Raw genomic sequence first — 26,344 nt, forward strand, 5'->3', positions numbered from 1 at the left:
CTGGGACCTCTCAGCCTATGGAGGGGCGGCCCGTGGATCAGGTGCTCACCTCTGTCCACTCAGAGGCCCCGCAGCTGGACTAAGGCGAGACTTGTCGGTCATGGTGTGGGCGTGGCCAGCACTGTGATGGACAGGCCGACACAGAGACCGGAACTCCCCTGCTCCTCCTCCTCCACCTGAGCTCCTGCTTTTCTGCTGGGGGGTGGTCCTCACACCCACCTCAGCCCTTCTTACCCAAGCCATCCCTTACCGATCTGCTCTTTCCTCAAATATATCTGGATTTCTTCCATTCTCCCTATGTCCCTGGTGACCTTCCTGTCTGAACAACGGGCAGCCACCTCTTGGTTGCCATCTGACCCCAGGAGTGGTCTTTTTTGAACACGTACGGGGATGGTCATCCGCCGGTCAGTGGGTTCTACGTCGCCCAGCAGAAACCAGACCTCCGATGGAAGCCTGGAGACCCTGTGCGGTGGGACCCCTGAGTACCCTGTGGCCTGTCCCTCCTCCTCCTCCTCCTGTGTGTCTGCCTTACCTGCCTTCTGCCTCTCCCAGCTCTTCCTGGGCAGGGACCTCTGCGTTTCAGTTCCTCTCTTCAGATTGCTCACTCCCTTGCCACTGAACATCTGCTCATCGCGGCAAAGGGTCATCTGCTCAGAGGGGTCTGGATCTGAGCCCAGGTCTAGACGGCATCTTCTGATGGTCTTTCAGCACTTGTCACAACTTATTTTGTTTGCATGTTGGTTTTGCATCCATGCCTCCTGCTGGAGGACTAGTCTCTGGGGACGGGGGCTGACTACCTTGCTCAGTGTTGACTCCTACAGCCCAGCACTGTGTCTAGATACACGGCCCAGCTCAGGACCATAACCTTTAATTAGTGTCCTGCAAACCTACGTGTAGGTCTGTATGGAAGCTTAGGTACCTTCGGGGACTGGGAAAGGGACCAGGGTAGGGAATGGTGACAGGGGTGTGTGTGCACATGTAGGCCTGTGTGCCTGCACGCATACATGTAAAGCTGGGGAGCACTGGCTTCAACGGTCATGACCTCACTTGTATTGAACAGTAAGAACAAAAAAAGCAGGTGCCAATTAAGTGGGGAGAGGGAATGCGACCCCAGGCCACACCCAGGAAGAACAAAGACGTTAGGACACGCGGCGGTCAGCTGGTGGGCTTGTCTTCACTTTATTACTATGTCACCATAAGTCACCACCTTCACTTGGTTCACCACAAATGGACAGATGTCATAATGGAGGGTGTCACGGGGCCACTGGATTCACTCTTGAGACTTAACCAGGTGGTGGGGGAGTCCAGAGTGGGGGCCCAGGATGGGGACCGCCATTCACTGCACACACGCACACACACAGAGATATATTTGTGGAGCCTTATATTATACATCTTATATATAGAAAATATATATATTTATACTATACACAGGCAGTTACGCTGCAGGAGGGCTGGGACACCCAGACAAGGGCTGTGGGCACCAGGGGATGGGGAATGTCACATCAAGGGGCAGCGCTGGGAGATGGCTGGACCAGCCCATCCTCCCACAAACTCTTGGGAGGGGTGCTCCCTCTTCCTGCTCCTTAGAGGATCAAAGGGGTCTTGGGCCAAGGTTGGGGGCCCTCAAGGGGTAACAAGTGGGGGCTCTTGGTTACATGGGGGGAGCCTGATGCCCCCGAGAGTCTCTGAAGATCAAAAATCACAGGCGAGGTTGGAGTAGGGGAACGGATGCCAAATCCCGGGGAATTAGACCCTTGACTGTCACACCCCCAGGTACCAGACGCCACACCCAGGCAGACGGCTCTGGGTGAGTGTTAACTCAGAGGCAGGAGACCGAGGTCCTCAACTTCTCTGTGCATAACTTTGGACAAATGACTGTCTTCTTGGCCTACTCTACCTTCTCTAAGGGTCCTTGCAACTCTAAACTTGTGTGGAACCCAGTTTTCCTGGGCCCTCTCTTGTGCTTGGTGGAAGGAGGGAGCCCAAACCCGGCAAGGTTAGGCTGCAGGGGGCAGTCTTCTCCAGAGAAAGGGTTGGAAGCAAGGGAGAGGCTGAGGGAGGCAGCAGGGAGGGGGACAGAGGATACTGTTGGCCCACGAACAGGGGTTCTAAGTTTGGGACCTCCTGGGTGTTGTCCTCAGTCAGTGGAAGAAGCAGGGGGTCCCCAGAAGGGGAGTCAGGAGCCCTGGGTTCCAGCCGAATCCCGCCCTCTCCCCATTTCTCACCTGAACCACTGTTGGGCCCCTGCCAACACCCAGCTTGATGATGGGATCTTGTCTGGGCTGTACCCCAGGTCGAGTGAAGAATGCAAAGTGAGAAGATTCTGCGCCCCTCCCTCGTGGCAGGGGTTCTGTAAAATTCCCCAGTCTGGGGTGGCAGGGACAGTCTAGAAGAAACACCCAGGGGATCAATGAAGCTCAAGTGGTACCCGGCCCTCCAGCTCCGTATTACGAGCAGCTCGTTGGTGCCCAGGGAGAATGGGTGAGCAGCACCCTGGGGTCTCCTGGTGTCCATCAGCAGGGGAGCTGTTTGGTAGGGAGCGGACGCGGGGAAGGGCCTCTCTCAACCTCCTGCATGCGTACAGAACCTCACTTTGCCAGAAGCGCACCCACAACCACCCGCGCCCCTTACCTGCTTCTCAAACTTGGTCTGGTACAGGCTCCGCTGCTCGGCCTGGTAAATGCCACCACTCCATCCCATCCCCACTTACACCACTGGCAGGTTACCAGAGACAGAGCGCCTCCCTCAGATGTGGGAAACTGGAGTCTATGAAGACCGGCTGTTGCTTGGCTGTCTGGGGATCTCTCCTGTCACTGCTGCCTCCCCCCCCCCCCCCCCCGCCGAGGACTTGGAACAGGCTCGAGTTCAGATACCTGCTCCACTGCTAACTCGTTTACACTCCGAGCCTCAGTTTCCCTTTCTGTTGAGTGGGGACAACGATGCTACTTCTCAACCTAGGAGATTCCTCCTCCTTCCCCCATCACTGTGCTAACTGCTGCCCATCCTCCTGGCCCCTCCTAGAGCCCCTCCCGCCCCCGCCCTGGCATCCCTTGGCAAGCACTCGGATAGCTCTCTGCCCCCGGTAGACCCTGGGTACAGTGGTTGGCTTGGGACACATCTCCGGACGGCCAGCTTGCATGTTTTCTGAAACCCTGGCACGAGACAGCTGCTGAGTCAATAGGCAGGTGGGTATGACCTGCCTCTGAGGATTCTTGTGGGGAAATGGGGTGCCAGTGGTAGGAACAGCCAGCATGGTGCCAGGCCATGATACCCCAGTCCTGCTCCCTGGGGCACTGGCCAGTGGACGCGGGGCCCCATGCCCCCCCCACACCTCTCTCTCTCCTTTAAGGCCTCCCCATCCTTTAAGGTTCAGTGAAGAATCCCTTCCTCCTCCCAATCCTCCTTGTGCCTTTGGAGACACCTGCTACCGTCTCCGAGAGCCCACTGCCTCCCCCAGCCTACCACGCACCAGGGGCTCTCAGCGTTCATCTTGGGAGCAGTTTGATCCATGGCAGCAGCTTGAAGGCTGGCCTTGCGGGTTCCACAGCCCCTGCCCCCTCTCCCCTGCTCCCACAGGGAGATGGTCCTCTCATTGAGCTTTCTGGAAGGCCAGTGGAAGGACTCTCCATGTCCTTGGGTGTTCCAGGCTCCAAGCCCCTGGCTGACCCCGGCTGAGGGACAGATGACACAGTGTCCCAGATCACTTCTGTTTCCTGGGAGGTCACAAGGGCAGGGTAGGGAATCGGGGCACCTGCTGGGTGGCTGGGGCCAAGAAACCCAGGCAGCAAGCCCAGCTCTGCCACTCAGTCACTGTGTCCTTGGGCCGGTCACTCCCCATTCTGGGCCTCCTCATCCACCCAGCCCTGGGCAGGGACAATGGTCAGTCCTTTGGGAGGCCACAGAGAGGGTGCTAGAGCTCCCTGTGGGGCGCACACAGCATGGCACAGCACATGGGGAAACAAGCGAGTGAGGCGAGCCCCGTTGGCCCTCCCACCCCGACTGGAGGCTGGGGGAGGGGCCGTGGGGATGTGGGGAGCAGGGCCTGGAGGCTGGGCTGGCCCACTGTGGGGAGCAGCCAGGCAGAGCAGGCCCTTGGCTTGCAGCAGAATCAGGGTTCTCTCACGGGCTGAGGTCCCCAAGGCCTCCCAGAGTGACAGGAACAGAGTGGTGGCGCCCCAGGGACGGGGAAGGCAGGGAAGACAGGACACAGCAGGGGCTCTCCTCTCCGGTCAGGTGGCCTGGGCTTGGGCCCAACTCTATCACTGGCTGCCTGAGTGACCCTGGGCAAGGGACCTTGACTTCTGCAGGCCTCAGTGTTCTCAACCATAAAACGGAGACCACCCCACACTCGTAGTAGGGCTGGGTGACAGCCCCCAGTGTCCTCCACACGTCCCCACACACGCCGGAGCCAAACCTTCCTGGCATCATCCCGGGCTTTCACGCCAATTCCCACCTCCGGGAGCAGCGGGGCTCCTCCGCACTTTGTCGTTCCCCTTCCCTGGACCATTGGTCTCTCCCTACCTGTGTCAAGCCCATACGTGACACACAGTAGGCACGTGATGAACGCTCAGTGACACAACGCACGAGTGCAAACGCCCCCCAGCCCCTGCCACACAGCCTTGCACACACGTGGAGACAGACCCCCAACACCTTACCGCCCCATCCCACCGAGCTGCCCTGGACCACAGCAGAACAACGCAGAGGCTGCCAAGGCGCTGGGCAGGGCAGTCTGGGAGGGAGCCAGGGTCTGGGTGTGGGCAGGGGTGAAGGAGGGGAGAGGCAGCTGGGACTGGGGCGGGGACAGGCAAGGGGCAGGTGGTCACGGCAGCTCAGTAGCCCTGGGACTGGTAGCCCTGGGGCTCCGTGTCAAAGGCGTTGGCCGGTTGCTGGTAGGTCCCGCCCATGCCGGCGGGGTCCGGCCCGGCGCTGGGCTCCACGTAGGGGGCATAAGGCATGCTGGAGTCCTGGCTGGGGTCCATGTAGTCCTGGGAGAAGAGGGCCGAGTCGGCGCCAATCTGGTACCGCTGGAAGGCCAGCACGGCCTGGCCCGCCTGGTGACGGGCGCCGGCGAGGACGAGGACAGGAGGGAAGGGATGGTTAGGGGACAGACAGACAAGAACAGCGGGTTAGTGGCAGTTAGTTCACGCGACACACGCAATAGGGGTTAAGTACCCTCAAAGCACCAGGGACGAAACTAAGCTTGCCTGGGCGGGTGGGGGAGTCTGTGCTGGCAGCCAGCCCTCAAGAGAGCCAGAGCCACGCTGTCCATCTAGCTACAGAAACCTTCAGAAGTCACCCCCCCCATGTCCCAGAGGTCACAACGGTCCACCAAACATCCTCCGTGGGGGTAGTGTTAAAGTGGCCCAAAGGCCACAGCATCCTTCTCAAACCGTGTCCTCAGGTGTGTTATGTGGAATGGGGAAATCAGGTTCTCGGTGGGAGAGAGAACTGTTGGTATCTCCTAAAAGCCATGCTGTCTCTCTTGCAGCAAAGTGTAAGCATGTGACGAAGTTCTGGCCAGCACGTCACCCCAAGTCCTTTGTCCCACCCTTTGACCTGATGCCTGGAATGCAGATGTGGTAGCTGGAGCTCTAGCTGCCACACGGGACCATGAGGTCCATGAGCCAAACTGGAAGGATGGAAGAGGCCTGGGTTACGAAAGTCCCCTGGAGCCACTAGGCCAGTCCTGCAGTGTCTTCACAGACTTGGGCTGCAATTTACAATTTCACTTGTTGCTGAACCTAATTGTAACTCAAATATTTGATCAAACAAGTTTGGGAACAGAGTGAAATAGTGTCAGGGCCACGGAACTTGTCAGAGCCTTGACTAATGTATGCTGGGATCCCCCAAGGGGAAAACTGGCAAGCAGCATGTGCCAACCTTATCTGACCAACAAAGCCCTTTTCCCACAAGACCTCGTTGGGAACGACTTGTCTATAGCATATGTATGTAGGCGGGAAATTCTTTTTCAATAAAAACTACTGCATTGTTATTAAGGACAATGACATTGACCACAGCAAGCTAGGGAATAAATTAAAAAAAAAAAGAAAAAGTTTTCAGGTTTACATTGAAAGCCTCCTCCAAAGATCTTTCCAGCAGGTAGTCTGTGATACAAAGAGGCTAATGCCCTAAAAAACCCGCTTTGGGGCTGGGTTACAGGGGACCTCGAGGCTTCGTTACAGGAGACCTCATGGCAATTCATGCCAGAAGCCAGACCTGGACACAGAGGTGCTCCTCTTTCCAGGCAAGGGCCCTCTCCAGCTCCTACTCTTTCATCAGCCCCCTGACAAGGCCATAAACCAACGAGGAACCCCAGAGGCCCATCTGGTGAGAGGCAGGGGCTGAAGTGTGCTTGGCATTTTATTCTGGAGCGTTCCAGAAGCCCAGTGACCAGGCACTGACTTTCTTTCGATTTGTGTCACAAGGCAGGGGACCCTGCTGGACTGGGGTGCGAAGGGGACGCTGGGAGTTGTGCACAGAGCCCAGGGACCTGGTGGTGTGCCCGGCCCCTTCCCCAGAGCGGGTGCACTGTTTGCGGCCATCTGCACTTGTATGCCTCTAGTGTTAGGAAGCTCCTTCTCTCTGTGCTTTGCTCTCGGGGCCTGTTTGCTTTAATACCCCCTCAGCTCCTGTAGAGGGTGGAGAGGAAAGTGGTTCCTGCCCAGGGAAGCTGGAGGCTATAAAGAACTGGAGGCCAGAGTCTTTTGGAAGAACAAGGACGCACCCCATGAGAACTGCCCCCAAAGTAGAGATTAGGGAGGTGTCCCTGACTCCTGGGAGAGAATGAATGAATGAATGCATGCATGAAAGAACAAAAGAGCCTACATTTATTGAGCATCTCTGTGCCAGGCCCTGCGTCAGCCTTTGTTTCATCCGCACAACAGCCCTGAGAGGTAGGCCCACTGGGTAGTGGACGGAGGCTCAGAGAGGTGCAGGGGTTTGCCCAGGGTCACACAGCATATGAAAGCAGAGCCAGGCGAGGTGTCCTCTGACATCCTCGGGCAGGCCCCCCACAGCCCGCTCCTGAGCAGCCAGCCTCCCCGGGGAGTAAGATCAGCCTTCATGCTACCGCGAGGGACAGGCTCTCACAGTGTTCACAGTCGGCACCCTGGCAGCCCGCGTATGAGCCACCTCCTATTCTCCGAGAGCCCCCGGCAGTCTATTTGGGGGAAACTGCAATTTGTTCTCCCCTCCCCAGCCCATGGGCTCCTAATGCTAAGGACCCCGTCTGATTCATCACCAGGCACAAAACAGCTCAATAAATGTTTACTGAATGAACGGACAAATGAAACATAAAGGAGGCAACAAACAATTAAGTGGAGGGTCGGAACTGGCCTTGCCAGCCAGCATTCCCCTGCCCTGGGGGCCCTGGTATCCTGGCCACACCTGGCAGCAGGCCGCCCCCATGGCCTTGCCACTGGCCATGACCTGGGGCACCCCTTAGCCTCTGGAAGCCGGGCAGGCCTACGGCTGGGCTGAGGCGGGAAACAGTGTGCTGTATTCCTCCTGGAAGGTAAGGTCCTTGAATCTCCGCACGGCCAGGGCTGCGGTCAGGCTCTGCCAGGAGCAGGAGAGAGCAGGGGTGAGGCCAACGGGGATGAGCTGGGAAAGGCAGAAGTGCCAGCAGGGAGGCTGGCGGCAGTGGGCCAGCGGGCTCCTGTCAGTCAGGCTCTTGGATCTGCCCCTAGAAGTCCTGCCGGCCTATCACCCATTCCTCCTCTGTGAACCCCATCCCCATGGCAGGGCTCACTATTCCAAACACCTCCCTGTAGGGCTGGGTGGGCTGGCTTGTCCCCATACACGGGGCACCTTCTCTGGTCTGAGATGCCCTGGGGTCATCTGATTCTTCCTGCCCAGCCCTGGGCATGGTGTGCCCATGGAGGGTGTGGTGTGACACATGGAGGGCTGGTGTGACCACAGCTGGGGAGCTGGGGCCCGAACCACAGGTGTTCTCCTCCAGACTCTAGCTCCTAATATTGCATGGGGGTCAGGGTGTCCCTAGAGAAAATGGATATTCAAGGCCTCTCATAAGGAGCAGGAAGTCACTCCAGGACAGGGAGGGCTGGCTGCAGCTCGCTTTGCAGGAGGGGCTAGGTGGCCTGTATCTAGCCCCAGGACTCCTGGGAGGCATGGAGGGGAAAGAGCTGTACGCAGGGTAGGGGAACCCTTCCGACGGGGACCTGGGGCCCACGTGACCCAGACATCTGCAGGAGGGAGACGACCGGAGAAGAAATACATCAGGGTGACCTGGAACCAGTGGGAAAGAGGGCCCAGCCTAGGTCTAGAGCTTGCCAAGGGGTGCTGTCTGGCCAGGGGGGCCCAGAGACATGCTTTCTTTGACCTACATAGTAGGCTTTTTTTTTTTTTAACTTGAATTAATTTTTAACATATAAAGATCAGATTTCACACAGAAATTCAGATTTCTGTCTTCTCTGGAAAGTGGGAAGACCTGGCCTGTGTGGATCCCCACTCCTGCTTTGGAACACGGGCCGAGGGTGCCCCTCTGGAGAGCACGTACCTGCCACCCGCTCACTCAGAACTTCCCATGTGCTGCCTGCCCCGTGGGCATCTGAGTTTATGACAACTTCCCACCCCAAATCCAATCGCCTGATTTTACATATGGGAAGACAGAGTCCTGGAAAATTCCAGGCAGCGCCAAGATGTGGCCCAGGTCTCCTGACGCCGAGGCCTGAGCTCCTTCCCTTAGAACTGCAAACCTTGTCTTTCCATCTAGGTTTCTGCTTGTGTTTGTAAAAGGTTATGGTAAACGCCCACGACCCAACTCCCAGAGCAGCTGGGAGGGCCTTCCTGATCCCTGGAGGCTGCTCTGCACCAAAGCGAGGGTCTCCCGTCACTGAGGGACTGTCCTCGCTGGCATGGGCAACAGTCTCCTTCCTCAGGAAGCAGCCCCATGCGGGCGTCAAGGACAGATGCAGGGGGCCGTTTGGGCCTTAGGAAGCAGGAGTCCCTGGCTAAGCTTTGAGGCCAGCAGCCTGGGAGCCTTGGCTGGGGTAGGAGGGTGCGTGCTGGGCGAGCGGCGTACTCACCCACGTGAAGATGGAGAAGAAGGAGAAGGTGATGGCGGCTCGGGCCGCATCTGTCCCTTCATTCATTGGGTTGTCCTTCGGCTTGGACACCTGCCACTGGTTGGCCAGGAAGCAGAAGCCCACGAACCAGAGGAAGGCCCAGAAGGCTGGGGTGTTCACCGGGGCCAGGCAGGAGGGTGAGTGGGGAGGGCCAGGGAGGGGTTCAGGAGCACATCTCCCACGCTCCCCCACCCCCAGAGGGAGAGGCGGGGGCAGGGGTGGGCAGAGAAGGGCGCACAGGGAAGGCGAGGCCAGAGCAGGGAGGTCAGTCAGACATGGAGAGGGACAGAGACCACAGAAGGGAGCCGGCCCCGTGGGGACAGCACAGCCACGAGCAGAGCCGGGGAGAGCCAGGGGCGGTGAGGGGAGGGAAGGAGGGAGAGACAGAGAGAAAAGTCAGTCAGCCTGGGTGGGCATTTCTGTCACCTCAGCCACACACAGATTTCCCAGCTGAATCCCCGCCTGGGGACCACCGCCCGCCCCTGCAGCAGTGGGGGAGGGGCAGCGATCTGAACCCCCAGCCCAACCACTGCCCCACAGTGGCCTAACAGGGTAGAGAGAGGAGGAGGCTGGGCAAGGGGGGCAGCTTGGCTGGCCGGGTCTGAGCACTGACTTCTTCCGTACCCGTACCCGTAGCCTTATAAAGCCCGAGGTTCGGGCGGGCCCTCTTGAGGAGAGGCCTGGGGAGTTCAGTAGAGGGAGCCTCGTGGTAGTGAGATCTCCTGCGGGTGCTCAGAGACTACCCAGGGAGAACCAGAGCTGCTCCGATGAAGCGTGTGTGTGCCAAAGGGCTGGGCTCACAGGCACTGCTGGGGAACCCTGGGGCTCTGTGGAATACAGTTTGAGAACTACTAATTTCATTCTAGCTTCCAGGTGGAAGGGACTGGCCTCACTCCTTACAGCCAGCCAGACTCATCCTGAGAGTCCCAGGCTGGGTAATGGCGGGAGGTCGCAGCCAGAGACCTGAAACCACAGCCAAAGTCTCACTGCCCTTCAACCACAGCACCCAGCGATCAGACTCTCAGAACTCTTGGGGACAGAGGTCGGGGCACCTCTGCCAAAGGCTGTTTCTGGAGGGCAGGGGCATCAGGTCATGTCGGACCCCGACCCTCCCTAGGCCCGGACTGCATACCAGGCTGTCAGGCTTGCCTGATTTCTCACGAGGCTCTACCAAGGGAGAGGGCACAGAAGGGGCCTCTGAAGGGCGGGAAGCCGGGTCCCCTCCCTGCTGCTGCAGCATCTCAGGCCCAGCCCCAGTCCCACCACTCCCTGTTGCCAGCCAGGTGACCCCAAGTCCATCCCCAAGTCCATCCCCTCAGATGCCTCATAGCTGAGGAGTGATGGACCCGCGGGGCGGGGGGCACCCTCCACAGGCTCTGTTGTGCTGGGGGGTGCCCACGGGGCCGGGGGACTCACCTGAGACCCCGATGTCGGACAGGACAGCTTTCTTGCGGTCCTTCACGCTGCTGATCTGCGGGAAGTACACGTCCAGGGCCAGGTAGAGCAGGCAGGTGAGGAAGGCAAGCACGCCCACAGCCACGCCATAGCTGCAGGCGCTGGGGTTGCGGTTGTAGATGCAGAACTTCTCGCCCCCCGAGTTGTTGTTGAGGTAGCCCTCGTTCACGATGGAGCCGAACACCACGATGGAGAACACCTGTGGGGCGGGGGAGGGGCCGGGCCGGGCCGGGTGTGAGACCCAGGCCCGCCTGACCCAGCACCAGGCCTGGAGGAGGGGAGGCTACTGCCCTCAGCCTGCTGCCTGCCCGCACCCCCGTGAGCCCTCTTCACCCCAAACAGCCACAAGGCTGCTGTGAAGCAGGCATTTCAGAGGAGAGGCCCAGAGACGGGAGGGCAACTTGCTTCGGGTCACATGGCGCAGGGGGGGACAATCACTTCCTTCCTCAGCCTCAGACTCTAAGGAGCCTCTGACCACAGATCTGGCGGTACCATCCCACCAACCAGGTCCTGGGAGGTCTTCCTGGGCCCTGACACCAAGATTCCTCTAGAGCTGGACCTGGCCTCCTAGAACAAGTGGTCTTATGTCCTGGGAGGTGGGCCTGTCAAGCCCCGACCCTAGGCCAACTCCCCTAGATGTTGGCACATGCCCAGCCTAATCTCAAATCATGACCTGAGTCGAAGGCAGACGCTTAACCGACTGAGCTTCCCAGGTGCCCCTAACCCTCCGATTTTTGGTTTTGGCTCGGGTCATGATCTCGGGGTTCTGGGATCAAGCCCCCGTGGCCAGCTCTGCACTCAGCAGGGAGTCTGCAGGGGTTCTTTCCCTCTGCCCCTCCCATCACTCGTTCTCTCTCAAATAAATATATTAATTTAAAAAAAAGCAACAGCAGTCACAATCCCACCAATTACAGGGCAATCTGTACTCCCCCAAGTGCAGTGCACATGGTACCTCCTTGAGCCCAGCAGCCCTCTGTGACGGGTCTACGCAGCGGGGTAGACAGCCAGCTAAGATGGCCGCCCTCCGCCCCACGCCGCCTCCCCTCCAGCCCCAACTCCGGGTATTCACAGCCTTGTGCAACCTCCTTCCCTTGAGTGTGGGCTGGGCCTTGTGATTCACTTCGAACCAACAGAATATTGCAAAAAGGGAGAGATAAGATCTCTGTGAGGAGATTACAAAGACTTTGGCTTCCACCTTGCTTGCCCTCTTCTGCCACTCCCTACTTGCTCGCTCTAATGAAGCAGCTGCCATGTTTTGAACCGCCCTGGGGAGAGGCCTACGTGGCATGGAACCGAGGAAGGCCTCCAGCCAACAGTCAACAGGGCCCGGAGCCCCTCAGCTCACAAGGAATCGAGTCCCTGGCTGGCATCGTGTGAGTGAGCTTGAAAATGGAATCACCCTCGGCCTTCAGACACGACCACGGCCCTGGCTGACCCCACGTGGTAACCAGTGAGGGATCCCGAGGCACTGGTCCCTGGCTAAGCGGATTCCTGACATCAGAAACTGGGAAATGACTAGGAAATGAAACTAAGGAACCAAGGAAATAAAACCAGGAAATGAAACTAGGAAATGCCTTTGGCTTAGGTCATGATCACAGGGTCCTGGGATCCAGCCCCGCATGGGGGTCCCTGCTTGGTGGGAAGCCTGCTTCTCCCTCTCCCACTCCCTCTGCTTGTGTTCCCTCTTATTCTGTCTCTCTGTCAAATAAATAAATAAAATCTTAAAAAAAAGAGAAGTTCATGCATCTTCCTCCTGCCTCTCACCTCAGAGCCTCAGGTGTGTGGCCTTCAGTGAGCCTGAGGCAGAGGCCAGAAGGATTTTTACTGCCCGTTTTCCACTTCTTTGTGTTTTCCAATTTTTCTAAAAGAAGAAACTAATTTCAGGAACATTTTCATCCTCAGCTAATAGGATGGGCAGTAACTCCGTGCCAGGTGTGGGAAAAAATAAGTATTATTATTTTTTTAATCTCATCTTCCTAAGATGTCTATGCTTTTTTTTTTTAGATTTAATTTATTTATGTGAGAGAGAGTGAGCGAGAGAGAGCAAACATGAGCAGGGGCATAGGGAGAGGGAGAGGGAGACGCAGACACCCCGCCCCCACTCCCGGCTGAGCAGGGAGCCCGATGTGGGACTCGATCCTAGGAACTTGGGATCATGACCCGAGCCGAAGGCAGATGTTTAACAACTGAGCCACCTAGGCGTCCCTAAGATGTCCATACTTTACGTGGGTTTTGTAATGTACTGCATCTGTGGAGTAATAATGTATATAAAATGAAGAAATCTACATTTAATGGGAGGAATGATTCAGAAGTTTTTCCTAAAGGAGGGCATGACCAAGAGTGTGGAGACCACTGGTGCCCGGCACTGTGTGTTAGGAAAAATTCGAAACCAAATGTCTGTCGATGGATGAATGGAGAAACAGCCGTGGCATCTCCATATAACGGAATAGTTTTCAGTCATTAAAACAAACAACACAACAGTTCTGACATGGCCATAACTGGATGAACCTTAAAACAAGAGAAAAAAAAGAGGTGATGGAAGTCAAACACTGAAGGTCAATGTTACATAATTTCGTTTATGTCCTGTATCCTCAACAGGCAAAACAGAGACAAGAAGCAGACCAAGGCGACCAGGGCGGGGAGAACAGGCAGTGATTACTGAATGAGCATGGGGTGTTTTTTTATAGGGACGAAAGGTTCTGAAACTAGACAGAGGTGATCTTTGCACAACATAAATGCCACTGAACTACGCGTTTTAAAATGGTTTATTATGTTCCATGTGGGTTTTTTCTGCAATTAAAAAAAAAGGAAGGAAGAGGAGACTGTGGGGCTGTGTTCTGTTCAACCACGACCACCCTGTGGTAGCTTGTGAGCCACACATTTGACAGTCCAGACTCGAGCATGTACACACAGCCAAGGTCCAGCCCTGTGCAGGCATGCCACACATTCTGCGTCCTTAGGATCAACCCACCAGGCACAGAGGGCAATTGGTGCTTCTCCCAATTAGCGGCGGAGGAAAACTGAGTTCAAACAGCAGGTGGGACTGTTGTCGGCAGAATGGGTTGAACTTGAACCCAAGTCTCTCGATTCTCAGTCCTGCGCTCTTTCCCCCCGGACCAGGCTGACTCTCAGCCTTAGAAGGTGGGCCCTGAGGGATGGGTAGTCTTTCCAGACACCTGAGGGGCCCACGGTGTAACTGAGTGCCACGTCTGGCACTCAGGGGCCCAGGAGGGGAGATGCAGGAAGTCTGGACTTCATAGGAATTGTCTAAGGGACTCCTGGTCTACCGACAGTCTGGGCAACAAGCAAGGCAGACGCTGGACACCGGGAGACGAAGGCAGGCTCCCACGGCTGGTTGCCAGAGCTGTGCACAGCACCATTTCGGGATTGCCATTCACACAGCCCCTCGGACTTGTGCGCCAAGATAAGTCCACGGTTCCTACCAGGAACCTGCCAGGTCAGGAATCTGAGGCCCAGCTCCGGATGTCACCCACTGTCCCCAATCCAGCAGAATGGAAAAGCCTCTTGATTCAAGGATGCTCCAGACTCTGAGGAGTCCCACAGAGCTGCTGGAGTCAAACCCCAGGCCTGTGGCTTATGCTATGTGGCCTCAGGTAATGACAACCTCTCTGAGCCTCAGATCCGTCCTCTGCAAAAACTAACCCTCCCTTCAGGGCTAATGGGGAACTACAAGCAAGCACCCCAAGCAGGGCAGTGCACAAGAGGGGCTTGGCAAGGACTAACTCCCTTCTCCAGAGGCCCCAGGAAAGAAGGAAGAGCACCAGGAAGGTCCTCTTGGGCAGCACTTCCTGAAAGGCTCCACCAGGGGTGGGGACAAGGGTGGACCCCCCGCCAAAAGCAGGCCAGGGGGCCAGGGTGGGGAAGCAGGCGGGCGGAAGCTGGGGCTTTGGGGACAGTAGAGGAGGAACCATTAAGACAGGGCCCTCTTTGGGGAGAGAAGCAGGGAGACCCTGGGGAGGCCAGGAGGCACGTGCTGGAGACAGCGTGTCCCCAACAGGGTAAGGAACAAGATCGCAACATCCTCCAGGGAACCGGCGGGGCCCAAGGGCAGCGCAGAGAGAGGAGGCTCTGTGCCAGCTCTGGTCCTCCTCTCCATCCAGCCCACGGCTCCGGCAGGCAGGGCTCTCCATGCTCAGGCCCTTCTTGCAGCTCCAAGTCACCTCAGGCAAGTGATTTGCCTTCTCTGCGCCTCAGTCCCCTCATCCGTAAAGCAATGGCGCATTGCGAAGGAAGGAATGAGCTCGTGCACGTGTCATGGGGGCGTGTCGTGGGGGCGGCGTCCCCAAACGCCAGCCTGATGCTGAACAGCTGGACAGAGACCGAGGCATTGCAGGCGGGGAGCGGAGCACGGACGAGAAGCAGAGAAGCAGCCAGCTCGGCCGGCCGAGGCGAGGGGAAGCGGGGAAGCCTGTTTCAGGCAGAGCAGGAAAGGCAGAGGCTGCAGGTGGAAGAAGTGACCGAGGAGTGGGGCTGCACAGGTGCATGGGACGGGGAGGGAGGGAGAGCAGGTGCACTTCCGGGGTGGGGGGTGACAAGGCCAGAAGGATCACAGTGGGACATGGTGAGAAGTCACAGCAGGGTGACCAGACCTGTGGGTCACCATCCCCACCCTGCAGCATGAAGGGCCCTAAAGCTGTTCCCCACCGCCTTCCAGACACGATCCAACCTTCCAGGGCTGATGGTCAGGGCCCTGGGGCCTCAGCTCCCTCCACGGTTCACCAGCCAGTGCCTCCCCACCTTCCCATGCCCCGCTCCCCTCCCCCATACTATTTCCTCTCTGGACCTGGTTGCTGCCTGCACTGAAGAGTGCAGGGCTAGAGTGAAAGCTGGGAGACCCTCCGGGGGCTAAGCACCCTGGGCTGGCACCGGCAGGGGGTTGGTGGGACGGGGTGGGTGCCCAATGTATGTGGAAGGTAAAGCCTCCAGCATCTGCTGACAGGTGTGCCGTGGGGGATGGGAGAAGAACAAAGGACAGGGGGTTGGGGGTAGGGTTGTGGCTTGATGACCAGTGGGGACACAGATGTGCACACCACATCCCCTGTAGGCCACAGAGCTGGGTTAGGGCACGGAGAGCCTCACCCAGACCGGGCGGAGAGTCTACACACGGAAAGGTGTTGCCAAGGATACACAACTGCTCCCCTGGGGCCACCGAACTCCCTCAAGGACCCTGCAAGCCCTGGGTTAACTTCTCCATTTAGCGGCCATTCCTCTACCCCAGTGGGAGGGAGCCCCCCTACGAGCTGGGATGGGCCTCAGGTTTCTGCCCCCAGCGCTCCCGTCCCGCTGGGAGGAAGGGGGGGGCCCCCTCAGGAACTGCTAGGTGACTAACATGCATCCTCCTAATTGGACGAGCCCAGCGTCCGGGGACCTGCCTGGGACCGCGGCTGGTGGGGGCAGCTGCAGACTAAAACCCTAGTCTCTCGGAGCCCCATGCCAGGCTCTGCGTCAGGTCAGGCGGCCTCCAGGGGACTTGCTAAGGCCGGATCTGCAGCGAGAGTACACAGAGCCGCCACCAGCGGCCCGGAAATGAAACCAGAATGAAATTCTACGCTGCTGTGGCTGAACTCTTCCTGACAGGCGGATCAGCGGAAGGGATGGGACTCAGGTCCACGGTGGCAGAACTAGTGCCTCAGAAACAGGACAAGGTGGCGTGGCGGGGGAGGGAGGTGTCCCACAAAGGCCACTGGTCAAGGGAAGGCTCAGGAAATAAACCACCCCTCTGCCTTGAACTAAAGAAAATGCTATAAAAAGAAGGCACCAATGTAAATGGGCCAAGGCTGTTTTTTTGCTGTCTTTATAATCCAATCCTGGGTCTTTTTAAAAATGGATTTTAAAAAAATGGATTCCAGATGGCAGTTGGAACAGAGGTAGGTTGAACTCAGAAAAACAAATCAGGGGTACCTCAGAATTTCAGGATCTTGGGGTACTGGATTCAGAGGCATAGAAATGGAGACCCCAGTCGGGCCAGGCCACCCCACCCCCCCATGCCGGCCTCACCACTCCCCCTCCCCCACTTGGCTCAGCCATCCCAGAGGGCCAGGGTTGGCATGGTCACAGGCTGTCTGATAAGTTTGCACCTGCTGTTCCCACTCCCTGAACGCCCTTCCCCACCTTTTTCTTTTTCTTTCTATTTTTTTAAAAGATTTTATTTATTTATTTGACAGACAGAGAGACAGTGAAAGAGGGAACACAAGCAGGGGGAGTGGAAGAGGGAGAAACAGGCTTCCCGCTGAGCAGGGAGCCCAATGCAGGGCTGGATCCCAGGACCCTGGGGTCATGACCTGAGCCGGAGGCAGACGCTTAACCACTGAGCCACCCAGGCGCCCCGTTCCCCACCTTTTTCATCTTTCAAATAGGAACAAACTCCTTTGATCCTTCACCCTTCAAAACTCTCCTCCACCCCGACCCTGCACACGCTCCTGTTGGGAACTCATTTCTGGGTCTGTCTCCCCCAGGAGACTCTGAGCTAACCCCACAGCTTCTGCAGGGGCTCCGTATCAACTGCGAGGTCCTGACAAAAATCACATCACTTAATCCTCACCAAAACCTCTAAGGAAGGGCGCCTGGGTGGCTCAGTTGGTTAAGCGGCCAATTCTTGATTTTGGCTCAGGTCATGATCTCACCGTCGTGGGATTGAGCCCTGAGTCAGACTCTGAGCTGGATGTGAAGCCTGCTTAAGATTCTCTCTCTCCTTCTCTCTTTGCCCCTCCTTCTCTCTCTGTTTTTAATAGAAATAAAATAAAATAAATTAAAATATTTTTAAAACCTTGAAAGAAAATATAAACCTAAAAACATCTCCACAAATCAGGCTCATTGAGCCCATTTCACAGAGAAGGAAGCTGAGGCCCGACATGCCTAGACTCTAGCGGGCGGCCCATACCGGCTGGCCCACAGCGGCTAAGCAGGGTGCCAGCTCCCAGCCCAAGTCTGCCCCCACTTTCGCCCCATTCCAGAATGTAAGCCAAATCTCTACCTTCAGCTGCTGACCCAACAGTGAATTCCAGATCCCAAACTCTAGGACAAGGATGAGTTCCAGGAGGGACACCTGCCCTCGGAGCTGTGTCACCACCCCACAGGGCAAGAGCAGCGGGACCCATTTTACTCCACATCCGCACCCAGAGCAGGCAGGCCGTGTCTGGGCCCCTGCAGGGCATCAGGCTGAGCCGGCTCCAAGGAGAGCTGGGCCAAGCCAGCCTGAGGGCCAGAGGTCGCTGCTGTTTGCTGGGAACTCCCCAGAGGGTGGCCTTAACCATCTTTAGGCACCTGCTGGGTTCCCCCCACCCCCTGAGAAACTGTAGAGAGGAGCTCCTGGGTCCTGCCAGCGGTGAATGGTACTGTCTCACCCTCTACTGGGACATCTTCCCATGTAGCCTTCTGCTCCACGGTCTCTGCTGCCCACCTCCAGGCTGCAACGTTGCCTGGCCCAGGACAGCCACCTCTCCAGCCTCCTCCCCTCTGCCGGTGGCTGCTCCCCCACCCCAACTCTTCCTAGTCCTTCCCAAGTCTGAGGACTGCCTCCCTAGGCAGGTTCTGCGGTCCCCCTTACTTGGGCTGCTGGTTCACATCTGACCTCTCCAGCTCCAGTGACCTCCAGTGACCTCTAGTGCCCCTCCTCCCTCCACACATTGGCTCCCACCCAGGAGCTCAAACCCCAAACTGGGCTCATCCTCAAAGCCCATCCAACGGGGTACTGGGCCTACTGCTTCCTCCTGCCCCCCAGTAACTCAAATTACCCCATGTCCCCCGTGCCAGCCCAGGCCACGACCACCTCCTGCCAGGCGAGATAGCAGCTTCCCAGTCTCTCTGTGTCCTCTCCCGCTCCTGCACCCTCCCCTTTACAGCAGCTGGAGAGAGCCCTTCAGAACAGTCACTGCTCTGCTCTGTCCTGCTCACCTCCACCCCCACAGCGAATCCCTCCCCCACTGCAACCCAGGTCTCCTGCCTTCCTCACAGACTCCTTTCTCACCACTGTCCTCTAGCTCTCCCCCAAGCTCGCTCCTGCCTCAGGGCCTTTGCACTTGGCTGTTCCCTCTGCCTGGAATACCCAGAGACCCCCAGATCTCCCAGGCAGGCTCCTTCTGCTTCCTTCTCAACATCCAAACCTCAGGGCAAGACAAACTACTCAGAGAAACCCTCCAGACCTGACTCCCAGATCTATACTAAGAGGCTGATACTCCACCTCATTTCCTCAATAACATCATTATACACAGATGTCCCTAGTTATTGGTTCATTTGTGGGTGAACATCTCCCTCCTGGGACCCAGAGGGAGGGTCAGGAAAAGCTTAGAGGGGAGAAAACAGCAAATCTGAGAGAGGTAGGGGCACAGGCAGCATGGGAGTCAAGAGAAGGGAGCATTCTCTCCTCAGCACCCCTAGTTTGGGCCTCTGCTTGCATACCTCTGAACATGGGGAGCTCACTCTCTAGTAAGGGGGGGCTCCTGCGTCCTCTCCCTTACCCTGAGCTGAACCTGCCTTCCTATCAGTGTCCATACCAAAGTCCCTGCTCCTGCCCCTGGGCCGCAGGGAAAGACTGCGAGGAAAAAAGGAGCTGTGCTTTTGAGGGATGAGTCAGGCTGCCAAGCACCCCCTCCCCTGTTTCATGGGAGTGGGGCCCTGCCTCCCACGGGGTCATATGAGGAAAATGGCTGAAGCCAACGCAGGAGCACATGACAGGCACCAGGTGGCCACTCTGCTTCCCAGAGAGCCTCGTGTTGAGCCGCAGGGCTGAGGCAGGGTCAGGTCGGGGTGCTCCTAGGGTCGCTTCTCTCCTCCCCTGCCCGGGCACCCTGTTCCGAAGCCTTGGATGTGACCTGCAGGGGATTAGGCCATAATCTTCCGCAAGCTGTCCCTCACATTCTCAGAGGTGGGGGTGGGGAGGGGGCTCTATGGGGCAGGGGCCTGAGCATGCAGACCCTTGTCCCCAAGGCACTGAGAGCTTCAGCCTCCTGTGGCTGTGCAACCAAGGGAGGGGGGGGGGGGGCAGGAGGATCCCCCTCCACCAACAACCTTCTACAGCCCAGGTCCTTCCTCATCTAGGTCCTACCCCCTCGGAATTTTCTGAGGTCAGGAGGGGAGTGATGTCCCCCCTGGGAAAGTGCCGCAAAGGCCAACCAAGCACCAGGGGCCCTTCCTAGGCAGGATCGCGCTCTGCCCCAGTGGCCCCTGGAGGCAGGCACGGCTCTCCCCATTTTGCAGATGGGGAAACCAAGGCTCTCTGCGGTCTCTCCACTGGTTAAGAAGAACGGGGATAACCTCCCTCCCCGGTCCGTGAGCTCTTCCTCACCTCAGTGCCTGCCTCTGCCCTGCCAGTTCCTACAAGCCTGACAAGGTCCAGTTTCTTCCCCTCTGGGGCAATTCCAGGTCTTCAGAGAGGTAATCTGGTCCCAGGCCCTGCCTCACTTTCTAGAGAAGGAGAAGGACACAAAGGGGTAAATGCCTTCTGCTTTGAGAGTTCTTACAGCTGTTCACAGAGAGCACAAAGGAAGCAGGGAGGAGACAGCCAGCTGGAGGGGGGGGTGCAGATCCTGGAAGTCTTCAAGGAGGAGGCGCTCGCTATCTGAGTTGGGCCTTGAAGGCCAAGTGGGAGACCCTGAATAAGGACGGAGGGTGGAGAGAGGAAGGTAGAGCAGCGCAGTTCCGCACCTCGTTTAGCCTTTACAAGACGCCACGCACCATCAAGCACCAGGGACACAACAGTGACATGACAGACACAGCCTCCCCCCAACCCAGCCTCCTCGCTGACCTGCTGCACCTGTCGGGCTTTACCATGACACTCCTCCTGCCGGGAAGCCCTCCTCCCCGCCTCTCCGCCTGGCTGGCCCCAGCCTTCTCATCTCCACTGTACTGTCCCCTCCCTGTCCCTGACCTCAGCGTCTCCTCACTCTGGCTGTGTGCTCATCTCTGTGTTTTTTTACTGGTTTCATCATCACATTTCCCTCCACTGTTTCCCACCATGAGCCCTCGGCAAGGAGCAGGCCCCCAGCAACGCGCTGCGTGTGTGTTAAACGGGAGACGACAGCGTGTGTGTGTCCTGCGGCTGCTGGGTCCCAGGGGAGGATGGATGAGCCTCTCACAGCTGGCCAGGTTCGGCTGAGGCGGTCATTAATGACCAGCGACCCTGGGTCTGGCAAGAAGGTCACAGACGGCGGAGAGAAGGGGGAGAAAGCCTGAGTGGGGTACAGGTGAGAGACGGAGGGAGACCCCTTGGAGACTGTGGCCAGACAGGAGTGAGGGGCTGCAGTGAGGCCGGCCGGGGCCACAGAACCGGAGAGACCCAGGAAGGGTGAGCGCCGGACCCAGGAGGCTGGGGAGGGGGCCGGGTGGGTGACACCCGGAGGAGCTCAGCTGGAAGGGGACAGGGAGCACGGGGCGAGGGCCCAGCCCGAGGGTCGATGGCTCAGAGGTCCCAAGCTCAGAGATGTTGGGGTCAAGAGGTGAACAGAGAGCTGGAGAGACAGGAGCGGGGGAGAGCAGGTGGCTGCTGGAAAGGTGGGCCAGGCGAGGGGGGCTCCTGGCCGTGCGGAGAGCACTGTGGGAGGAGGCGAGGCCGGACGGGAGCAGGATCACAGAAGTGGGCGCCACAGTCGCCTGGAAGGAAGGCGGCGGTTGTGCTAGACAGAGCAAGTGTCGGGTGGTGGGCGCCTTCGCGGGATAGGGGGGCAACCTGGGGCTGGCCTAAGAGGAGGGCAGCCAGCCCGGCACGGAAGCCAAAGCTGGGGGAGAATGGTCTAGAGGCAGCCTCGGGAGCCAGGAGGACCATGTCCCGCCTCCAGGCTCGACAGAGGGGGGTATGAGGGAAAGAAGAGCTCTTTTAAGAAGGCTGCCAGGCGAGCAGGGTCGAGGCGGGGAGGCCGGGTTCCTGCAATTTACAATTAGGGATGTTCAGAGCGGGGCCATGTCCGCTCCCGCCTGGACTGGGAGCTGGGAGCCCCGGCTTGTTGGGGTTCTAAGTAGTCTGGGCCTGGCAGCCTAGGGCTGCCCCAGCCAAACAGCGACCCACCCTCCCCACGGTCCCCTTCACACCGCCCCCTGCCCCCCACAAGGGAAGCTGAACATAATTCCATTCCTGGAAGGGAGGCGTCCTCCAGACACACAGAGGTATGAGCTGCTGGGCCAGGATCTAATCGACACTCTGCTCACATACTGGGACCCGGGGCCCAGGCCCCCTGCTGCAGGACCCCCACAAGCGTTATAGGGGTGTGGTTCTTGATATCACTTCAAAGACTGACCGGTCCCAAAGTCCCCAACCTGAAGACCACCAGGAGCAAGAGTGGGAGTTCTTTGAGGATAGAAAGGTTGGCAACCACCAGCCCAATTTGACTCTTTTTTCCATCTGACAGGTGGGGAAACTGAGGCCCAGAGGACATAGCATCTTGCTCAAGACATACCACCAGTCAGGGTCAGAGGGGGTGCAGAACGTGGCCTCAGGCCCCAAGGCTGCAGGCACTTCCCAGCGGCCTGTCCTGCCTCTCCTCCCACCGGACAGCCGGTTCTCCAGGTCTGGCTGCCAAGCGCGGCTCCCTCGCCAGCTCTGCCATCTGCCCTTCCTCTCCTCCTGGTTTTTCCTCCTCTCCGCCCCCCCCCCCCCCCTTTTTTTCCCCCCCCCCCCCCCCCCCACCGCTTGGGCTTTCCTCACAGCTTCTCAGGAGCAGGGGCAGGGCCCTGCAGGAGCCAGTCATGGGGCTCCCCCCATGTGGCTGGGGACTCCCTGAAGCAGAAGCTGCTGGCCGTGATCCCAGCCCCTCCAGTTAACCTCTCGGGCCTCAGCTTTTCACCTGAAGTGGGGTAACAAAACTCACTTGACCAGGACGCTACAGGCCTAGGAAGAACGGATGTGTGGCAGGCCCTTTAAATATCCATCTTTGCAAAGCTTCAAGTCTGCCCCAAAGCTAATCATTCCAATGGCAGGTCACAGATGAGGTTTGGAGAGGCCAGGATTTTCCAACGTCCTGCTTAGGCAATCCTGCTCCCCACGCCAAGTACCAGGCTCCCCCAGGCTCCCAAGCTCCTGCACTGCCCCTGTGCATGAGGAAATGCCCAAGATGCAAGGCAGGGTCCTACCAGCCAACGTCTCCTGAAGACTTCCTTGCCACTGCCTCCTTCCTAGACCTAAGACAGATGGACTAGCCAAAGGTCAGCCACAAGCAGATTAAAAGATAAGGAAGATTCCAAGACTGCTAGTGATAAAGGACAAAGGAGCATGTGATCTACTTCTGGCCGGGCAGCGCTCCCTGAGTTAGTGACCCGGCTGTGCCAGGTGCTTGGAGAGCACAGGCGGGATGAGGCCACCCAATTCCTGTGAGAACACTCGCTCCCAGAACCTTAAGCCCCATCTCCCCCTGGCAGCCACGGGGAGCTCTTCTCCGTTTGAAATCCCTTTCTGTGACCCGAGGTCTTTGGTGAGCAACCCCCTGCCTGCCACCCTAGGGCCCGCTCACAGAGTATGATGGCACTCTCATTCGCACACCGGGGACCCCCAAGAGCTCCCCATCATTTCTAAAGCCCACTCGGACCTCAAGCTTCTGACATTTGCGCCTGCTGCTCCTTCTACCTGCAATGTTCCCTCCCAGCATCTTTATCAGAACCAACTCAGCAGTCACCTCCCCCTGGAAGTCCTCCATATCCCACTCGCAGAGGCAGCTACCCGCTACTGGATTTTCTTCTTGTGGTGTCTCGGGCCTCCTAGGAGTACGTGTCACTGGACTGAGAGTGTCTCTGGTGGGACACACAGGCTGGTACCGGGCAGGGACTTGGCATTTGCGGAATGAATGACTGAATGCCAGAGCTGGCCAGAGGCTCCATCTCCACCCCGGACCCCTTTGCCCCACTCCACACCTCCAGGATTTTGATGCAGGATGGCTAGGGAATCGTGATCTGGACCAGAGGGGGGACGGGGGGGGGGGGGTGTCTCATCTCGAAGCTGCTGTGTTTCCAAACCAAGTTCAGCTTTTACTGTCAGTGTTCACTGGGGTGATCGAGGGTGTGGATGAAAACGAGAACCCGTCGAGCCCCCCTGGTGCCATGGCAATGTAGATGGGGGACCACAGGGGGTACACTGAATATGAACCCCACAGACCTCCAGATTGTGCCTTATTCTGTCATTTGGGGGGGGGGGTGATACCCGCCCTACTCACAGAATCCTGTTCAGGAAATCAACCCCAGAAACACCAACATCTCAAACACTTTAGCGTTCTGTTTTGCTCCAAATGAACATGAGAACACGAACCACCCTATTCTCCACCAGCACCAATATTCCTTCCCCGCACGGCAGTAGGACCCACTAAAAGTAAAACCGCAAAGGCCACAGAGGAGGGATCCTTTATATAAAATCAGCTAGCTCCCCGCCAGAGCTCCGGGCCCCCACCTGAGCCCAGAACAAAGAAAGGTGTCCCCTGACAGGCCGCAGTCTTGGGTCACCTATGACCTAGCTCAGCCTCCTCAATGAGCTGGTGAGACCGAGGCACAGGGGTGGTCGTAGCTGGTCTGTGGGGCAGCCTTCTCCTGGCCACCAGCCGGACCGGCCTTGTCTCCCTACAACTGGGGCAGAAGCAGCCCCTCAGAGCTGCCCCACCTCGGCCATCCCCTGCCTCACCCCAGACATGGAAGGTTCTAGTCTGGCTCCTAGTCAGCTGGGCCAGCCAGCTGCCAGCTTCTTCCCCATTTAGCCAAAGCGTTCAAGGCCTGCTGTGCCTAATCACCCTCCTGGGCCTGGGGGCCAGTGGGTGGGGAAGGGGGCAGTTGAGGAAGCCAAAGAGAAGGCGCTGAGGGACCCGCTTCCACCCAGGTTCCAGGGTAGATCCGGGTAGGGGGGGTCCCTCTTTCAGAAACAAATGGCACAAAATCCCCAGCCCACGAGCACACATGGGGTTAGGGCTGTATCCCAGCTGCAAGGGAGGGACCCAGATGTGGTCCTGGATGGAGGGACCAGGTGTCCAGGTTTGTGTGGGACTCACAGGGCTCCCAGGACACAGCACTTTCAGGGCTAAAGCTGGGAAAGTGCCAGCAAACCAGGTTGAACCAGTCGCCCTAGCCCGGAGCTCAGGCTTCCTTAGCTTCAAGGTGAAGTCCACGGCCTCCCTGACCTCTTGGGGCACCATGGAACACTAGGGCCAAGGTCAGGTCTCCAGCTACATCCCTCGCACACTCACGAACGCATTAGAACATGTCGGCGCACCACACATTTTCCGAAAAACACTGGAAGGCAGGCACTGGGCCTCTCTGAGCGGTGGGATCACACGTGATTTTTTTCCTGATTGTTTTTATCATGGTAAAATAGACAGGACATAAAATATACCATCATCACCATTTTTAAGTACGAGGTGGTATTATGCCCAGTACATTAATATTGTGTGACCATCACAAGTGATGTTTCTATCTTCCAGATATCAGCAGGCATTACTTTTATGATCAGAAAAAATATCTGTATGTTTTAAAGGTGACAATGAGCCTCTATCAGCTGTCTCTGCTCACACAAAGACAGTAAGCACAGCTAGGAGGCCGTTGGGGGTGGGGATTAGATGGGTGCTTGGCCCAGATGACCTTTATCCTGGCCAGTCCTGAAACCCAGGATTCTGACCCCTTCCAGCTTCCAGAGAAGCGATCAATGTGCTTTGGAGACTCCAAGATTTGGGTTCAGATTCTCTGTCTGCTGCTTACTTGCTCAGTAACCTTGGGTCTGAGCCTGTTTCCTCAAGTGATGCAGAAGCCGTAGGGGAATGAGTGGCGGGTAACTGCACACGGGCCCCCTGCACCCAGTGGCCTCTCCATAGTTACTTTTCCTTCCTCCTTCTTGGAATGTCTCTCTGGCACCCAGACGTGATGAACAGAGGTAAGCCCTGCTTATCCTTCAAGGCCCAATTTGATATCAAATTGGGAGAAGTGGAGAAGCCTCTCTGATTCCCATGGCAGGGGGTACCCCTCTGCTGGCTCTCACGGCCTCTGCCCGGGGGTACCTGGCTCCCTTCCCAGTGGGACTATGTGATCCCCGAGCACTATCGGCTGCGTCTGAGTCATGCTGTCTTCCCTAGGCGCCCAGCAGACTTGGTGAACCTTTGCTAAATGAAGCCATCACAGGCAGAAGTGTCCCAAGCAGGCAAACTGCCCACACCCCCTCACAAAGCCAGTGGGACTGGCAAAGGGGAGCAGAGCACACAGCTGGCTCGCCTGATGGGGCAGGTGTGTCCCCCCCACCACCACCACCGGAGTTCTGTCTCTGCCAAGGGCCAGTCAGGGTCGCTGGGGAACTGGAGACTGGCACAGATGAATGAATCCAGTACCACAAACCCTTCTGGATGTGCCCGGGGTGCCAGGCCCACTGCCAGGCCCTATGTAGCCAGTGGGGCTTCCCTGCCCTCAGCAAGCTCCCCATCTTAAGAAGAAAGGGGGTTCTTGTGGTGCCAGGAGGAGGTTTTAACATTTTCAGACAAAGGACAGTTAGCTTCCTTTCTCTCTGGGAGGCCAGAGATAAACACCCAAGCTGTCCCACCCATCAGATCCTAATATTGCCCTGAAAACCCTGAACACTTGAGCACCCTGAGGCTGTGGCTGGCCTTAGGTGTAGTCCTTTGGGGTCGCTGATAGTGACCCTGGCCAGTGTCTCCAGTCCTAGCCCCCTGTGGGCCCACAGGAATAGGCCCCAGGCCCACAGAGGCACAACCCTCCAGTGAGGGTGTTTGGGCAATGGCCACAAACCCTATGGGGGCCAAAGGCACCCACTTTCGCATTGGCCTTCTTCTCCTGGGGTGCTGCCCACTACATCTGACACCCCCCCCCCCCCCCCCCCC

At 57.8% G+C, this 26,344-nt stretch overlaps 1 protein-coding gene across 2 annotated transcripts in view; it reads right to left on the reverse strand.

The window, feature by feature from the left end:
- Positions 1–1,155: 1,155 nt before the first annotated feature.
- SYNGR1 (synaptogyrin 1) overlaps positions 1,156–26,344 on the reverse strand; it is a 26,353-nt gene continuing 1,164 nt past the window's right edge. Inside the window, exons 2-4 of one of the 2 annotated variants that reach the window (XM_059401981.1) lie at positions 10,503–10,740; positions 9,048–9,193; positions 1,156–5,051 (exon numbers count right to left, since the gene is read on the reverse strand). In XM_059401981.1, the coding sequence (XP_059257964.1) occupies positions 4,830–5,051; positions 9,048–9,193; positions 10,503–10,740 (606 nt within the window). In that variant the 3' untranslated portion in view covers positions 1,156–4,829. Of the gene's footprint in view, positions 5,052–7,250; positions 7,558–9,047; positions 9,194–10,502; positions 10,741–26,344 lie in introns of those variants that run through there. The other variant, XM_059401982.1, reaches the window with a different exon arrangement.

The sequence above is a fragment of the Mustela nigripes genome, chromosome 6, assembly GCF_022355385.1.
Source record: "Mustela nigripes isolate SB6536 chromosome 6, MUSNIG.SB6536, whole genome shotgun sequence".
NCBI classification, from domain to species: Eukaryota; Metazoa; Chordata; class Mammalia; order Carnivora; family Mustelidae; genus Mustela; species Mustela nigripes.